Source organism: Mya arenaria, chromosome 7 (genome assembly GCF_026914265.1).
Source record: "Mya arenaria isolate MELC-2E11 chromosome 7, ASM2691426v1".
Taxonomy (NCBI): domain Eukaryota; kingdom Metazoa; phylum Mollusca; class Bivalvia; order Myida; family Myidae; genus Mya; species Mya arenaria.
Genome location: NC_069128.1, coordinates 24153535 through 24159848, shown reverse-complemented (window position 1 = coordinate 24159848; position 6314 = coordinate 24153535). Strand labels below are relative to the sequence as shown.

The 6314-nt window shown below is 34.5% G+C and overlaps 1 protein-coding gene across 1 annotated transcript; it reads left to right on the top strand.

Moving 5' to 3' along the window:
* Positions 1–228: 228 nt before the first annotated feature.
* Positions 229–2645, top strand: LOC128241019 (macrophage-expressed gene 1 protein-like). Its single transcript, XM_052958005.1, has 4 exons — positions 229–618; positions 799–996; positions 1110–1321; positions 1511–2645. Exons 1-4 carry the CDS (start codon positions 229–231, stop codon positions 2643–2645), a joined length of 1935 nt encoding a protein of 644 aa, XP_052813965.1.
* Positions 2646–6314: the final 3669 nt, after the last annotated feature.

Genomic DNA, 6314 nt, shown 5'->3' with positions numbered 1-6314 from the left:
GTGTGCCATGACGAACATTTATCATACTACAACCCTGTTACAAGGAAATGTTTCCATTGAAGTTATTTATGCACTGAAAGCAATTTATCAATTTAATCACACGAATCGTTAATAAAATTATAGGCGGACACTTCATCATCAAGTATAAAGATCTTCTGGTTACGCACACTTTTCATTTAGGTCGAGAGCTTCACGATGGATGTTTTCAGTTTGTCTTTGTTAGTTTTTATGTCGCAGCTGGCTTGCGGTTTCTCTCTTAGAACAGGCCATCCACACACATGCATTAAAGAACTGGGATTTAAAGATATATACTTAATAGAAACATTACCGGGACAAGGTTGGGATAACCTTCAGAATGAAGATCGCGTGACAGCAGATCAAAAGTTCTTGATTCCTGATATGTTTTCCGTGTATCCATCTAAGACGAGTCAGTTACACACGGTATCGGAAATCATAGAGCATTGGGATGAGCATACGAGCACCACAGCCATATCAATCAACAGAGGAGTTGGGGTCCAAATTCCTGGGATTGCTAACATTAGCGGGAAATTTTCGGCCGGATATGAAAAAATGAAGAAAAGGCAATTTTTTGAACGGACCGTTTCTCTAAGGTCGCAGGTAATGCAAACGGATTGCAAACATTGCTATTAGTTGTTTATATCTTTGTTTGTTTTAAACGTTTTGTGTAAGATACGTGCGGTAATTATAGTTATTGATTCTTTAAATATATGTAACAATAAAACCTTTTTATTGATATCTACCAAGATATGCGATGATGCGTCATTCCTTCGTTTCTAGGATCGCTATTCAAAGTACAGAACAAAAATTGGATCGGTAGGCGCACTTTCAGATTCTTTTTTTAAAAAAGTAAGTAAAATCGGAGAATATATATTGCTTAACCAAACAGACCTTGCAACCTATGAAAGCCAGTTACTCGTCAGGGAATATGGGACTCATGTGGTTACCGCGGTTGAACTTGGAGCGATGATTGTTCAGGTAAATGCATACTCAGATTTGCAAACATGCATATTTAGTTTATTTATGTATTTTTCTAAGAGTGTAGTTTGTTAAGCCATTTATTTATCTTCTTAATTTTGTAAATAAACAAGGTGGACTACCTCGATTCGAAAATTCTTCAACATTCTTCTGAAGAAAAGAAAAGACTTCTAATCGGAGGTGAAGCATCGTTCAATATTAAAACTATAGCAAAGGTAGGGACGAGTTTCGAATTCCCAGCAAATACTACGAAAAGGGACATGGAGTATTACCAAAACAGCGTACAATCGGTGGAAGTCTGGACAGTTGGTGGAATAGAATACAGGTAAACTTCTATCATAAATAGAGATATAAATAAGATAACAACTGAAATCAAACATTAAATTATTAATCATATACGGTTTCTCAGAATTTTAAAAAACGAGTTCGAACTGTACAGAAATGAATTGCTATACAAATAAATATTTTTCTGTATATTTTTGTATAATGTTTTGGCCTATATCCACTTTTTCAGTACAGCAGAAGGATTCAATACTAGTTGGATCGAATCAATAAACAACAATCAAGTGCCAATAGACAAGGAAGGCGATCCGATATATCATTTTATAAACGAATATACCCTTCCAGATATGCCGTCTATAGCTGTTTTTAAAGCGTATGAGTCAGTGAAAAACGCAGTTTTATCATACTATAAACATAATACAAATGCTGGCTGTACCCTACGTGGGTCTCCTTATTTTGACTTCAGTGCTAATGTTGATGATGGAACGTGTAGTCCGCCAAAAGAAAGCTTTGTATTTGGTGAAGTCTATCAAACATGTACGATGCATGGAATGCCAGAAGACTGTATCGGCAACGATTTATGTAGCAGCGTAACTCAGAAAAATCCTTTAACCGATGACTTTTTTTGCGAAAATGACTACGAGCCAATAGCGCTGAAACATGGCACGTTCAAAGGTTCATGTATTGTCAAAAAGGAAAGAAAATGTGGATTGCTTTGGTCTAAGACTTGTTATGACTTTGAGACATATTCAACGTTAGCCAATTACTCTGCTTATTGGTGCGCTGCGAAAAATGCTACGAAGCCTTCCAGACGGTTATTGTTTGGTGGAACATTCACACCGTTTTACGAAAACCCCGCCACACAGTCTATTTCATGTCCCCATCCATTTTACAGGTTAACAATTGCAAAGGATTTGTCAGTGTGTGTGAGCAGCAATATTGAATTAAGCAACAAAAATTCCATTCCCTTCGCCGGCTTTCACAGCTGCACTTCTAAAAACCCCTTCACCAACGACAGAGGATATTGCCCTACGGGTTATAGTCAGCATTTAGCAACTGTTGTTGATGGGTGTGAAATAAGTGTTTGCGTCAAACTCGGTGCACGCAATATAACCAGGTTGCCTCACATCCAAATGCCGCCATACATTGACAGGCCAATAAAAGCATCTGCGACCGGCGTTGAGGAAAGATTTTCTTTCAATGCACAGACAAGTGAATGGGAAAACGATTTATTTCAACAAGGCTCAACGAACCAGTCAACAGAGGAAGAAAAGAATGGAACAAATAAATATTGTACATGGGACAGTTCATTTTTTCTATTGTTTCCTTTTGTCATGCTCTGGAATACGTTTTACAGCTTTATGTAATACGCTATCTTAACCGTTCTCCGAACAAGTCTTTGTATTTTTTTCTGTTTGAAAATTGTTTTGATAGATTTTCGCGCAAAGTAATATGCTTAAACATAAATGTCAAATGAGATGAGTTATCGTGTGTCTTATTTCTACACATGAACTGTAGAACATGATTTCACGTCTGCTTATATTTGAAATATTTTCATGACTATTTCGTTTTCTGCGTGAACACCACTACAAGTAATCACATTTGCTTTTATTTAATTTTGCTTCATTTTGTTAGTTTTTTATCATTATTGTTTGTTTCAAGTGTGATTTGAGGTGCGTATGTGTTGTATATAGAAGAGTGTTGCTTGTGTGGGTGTTCGCTTATGCTCAAAGTATACATTACAATAAAATATGGGGGGAAATAGTGTTAACCCTTTAAAATTTAATGTTTACCAATCCAAAGTAATTAATCTTTTTTTCAAAATTATCAGCATTATATATACGAGTATATTGGGTGTTGTGAGTATTCCGAAATATTTATTCTATTCCTATAAAGATGTGTGCTTTTGATCTAATAAACTCGAACGACTTAGGAAAAGTGTCTTTCATTCGCAAATGTCAAATCATGAATAAAAGTTAATTTACATTTGACGACTGACGTGTTCTTGATAAAATAATAGAAACCCCAGAAACAAACACAGTAGCTTTATTCATAACCAAAGTCGTATTTAAAGGGACATGACTCAATAACAAACAAACGTTCGAAAGCAACTCCCTTGAAAACATAGATATCGCATAACGCACATTCATTTGCAGTTCGTGGGGGGAAAGAAAACGATGTCGTCTATTGTGCCTCTTGATTTTGGGAAAACAGCTAAATCCATGAACGCGGGATCTGGTGGATTTGGCGGTTGCACGATTGTTTCCAAGTCTAACAGGCTGATCTTAAGCCAGGTCAATGCATCAGTGTGTGTTGAGGCGTTGCCAATGTGCAGTACATCTTCATCAGTGTTTTGCATCTGGCCTCTTAAGCGATCGCATGCGCCAGTTCTCTTCAAATAACCTCAAATGGATGATAACGAAATACTATTGAATCTGAAGCTAGCAGTCTAGTAGTCTGGAAGTACAGCAGTGTAAATACATTATTATGCAGAAAAATGTACTGAGAATCATGTATTTAAAACGAGATAATGGAAATAAATTTTATAATATATTATACGTAAACTACCAGTAGCCTATACTGTTTCTGACAGAAAGTCAGTATTAAGTAGGAATAATATTTAAACTGTTTTAACTTTTGTTATGCCCCCGTCCGTCTGTCCGTCCGTCCATCCGTCCGTCTTCCGAGTGTCCGGCTGTACTTGCGGACTTACTATTACTTTTACTTGTATATAAAGATTTTAAAATTACTTGCTATATGGCATACAAATACAATGTGTCGTGTAAAAGACCCGTGTTCCTACCTCTGGTCAATGTCACACTTAGTGTTTGAATACTATGAAATGCTGCATATATGGACATAGAGTATAGATGGTTGTGTCCGGGCTGTAGCTTTCACGTGTAAAGAAAATGCTACATGTGGTCCACGGACCAAGACTACGTGTCGCATGCAATATTTATATGGAAAAATTCAGAAACAAGCTCAGTAGCCATAAGTTTTAACATAAACCCCCTTTAATGACACAAGGTTAACTCCAAAGACATAGAACACAAAGTTACAAACAAACAATCACAAACAAGGAACAACAACACAGTGCATATATACTATATAAAAACTAGGTGTAGTCTTGCAAATGCACCAGCCATGCTGGTTAGACATAAAGCCATATCTGTGTACTTGCAAAAACAGTAGCCATTTTGGTTAGACATTATGTCATGACTGTGTTTTTCACATACACAAGTTATATTCTTTTATAAAGTTCACTTTTAATAATGATTATGAAAACGTAAAGCTTATTTTATTGTACAATTTTTTTAATTATTAACTGAATTTTACATGGTAGTGTGTTTTTAACTAGATGAGAAATACTTCATCTAATCTCTAAGTTATTAATTTCATTGATTATAACAGACAGTGACAAAAAATTATCACGTGAACCTAAAAATGAAAATACAGAAAATGCAATTAATGTGATAAGGGATACAATTAATCTGAAAATTGACTTGACTCCTGATGATCATATCTTTTTTGAAATGACGAAAAACAGAAAAAGATAATTTCTTAAAGCTGGCATGTTGTTTTGACTACGGAAAAAAACATAAAAATAGAAGTCAACTACGAATGGAAGTGCTAGTCATAGATGGTTATTACATACAGTTTCATATATCATCACTACATTATACGATGAAGCTGTATTTATATGTCTAAAATGATTCTGATGTTTAGGTATATTTGGAAACATAAACCATTCTCGTATACACTCTGAATTTGTCATCGTGTTTTGCGGGTATAGAAAATATCACTGCAACCTTTGCACAAAAAGTCCCACACATTTTGCTTCCTAAAATCGTAACACACAAAATACTAACTTGCATTTCCCCCTTTTTTCTACTGGTAAGGTTCAAAGAAAGTCAATTATAACAAACACCTTTTTTTCTTAAAATTCCTGTGAATGTGTTAAGATATTAAAAACGAGTATTTAATTAATTGCCTTCAACGTCTTTAAAACATCAAACTATTTCCTTCATTTAAAATCTCAACTTTTAGCCATAAACTAGTTATATCAGCATAATAATTTCATTGGATAGTTTTCAAGAAAATGTATACGTAAAACTGAATTTAAAATATCCACTCTCAAAACGCGGGTTAGTATGGTCAAGTTTGAAAGTGTTTCACAGCCTTTTACGAGTTAAGCAATGTAATGTACCGGGCGAAAGCCAGTGACTAGTAAAGCATTTATACATAAACACATTAGAAGTCAGAGGATATACAAATCCAGCAGTATTGGGCGAAAAGGGCTCCGGGAGCCAACGTAATATTTTATTGCGTCAGAATGTTCTAACGGTGTAATCAGCGAAGTGTACTTGAAATGCTAGCAGGTCTCAAAATCTGCACAAGTCCGATTCGGTAGGAAGATCATGGCTATCATTAAATTAGTTCATCATTATTATTGAATGCAAATTATGATTCGGGTAGAAATGATTGAATGTCCAACTTAAAAATGATTTATATCAAAATATCGTATCAGCAAAAGTCTCTTTTTAAAACTCAAATAGAAGGAAATAAAAAATTGTATTAATTTCCATTACGAAACTCAATATGAAAGACGTTTGTTTATACCTCATGTCATAACTCAATTGATTTTTGCTGTTTTTCTTTCTTTCTATACAAATTTAATAAATTATTCGTTTTGATATAACTACCTTAATGTTCCCCACACTGTATTGATATGAGTTTCAGTTATTGGCAAGATCAGCAAGTACATGCTGAATATAAATAATCAAAATAAACATCAAATTTCACAAATATCCATATTTAATAAAATTGAAAACCGTTTTTAACAAGAAACAAAGAAGTAAGAAATGACCGCAGTCATTATCACAATTTTAAACTTTGATTTTCGTTATTTACAAAGATGATTTTGTTTTATATACGTATATACGTTTTGGTACCTTTAGATATATACCGCGGACGTATACTCGATAGGTGATTGATGATAGTAGATATATTATTTGAATTACAAAAATGTGTAACTC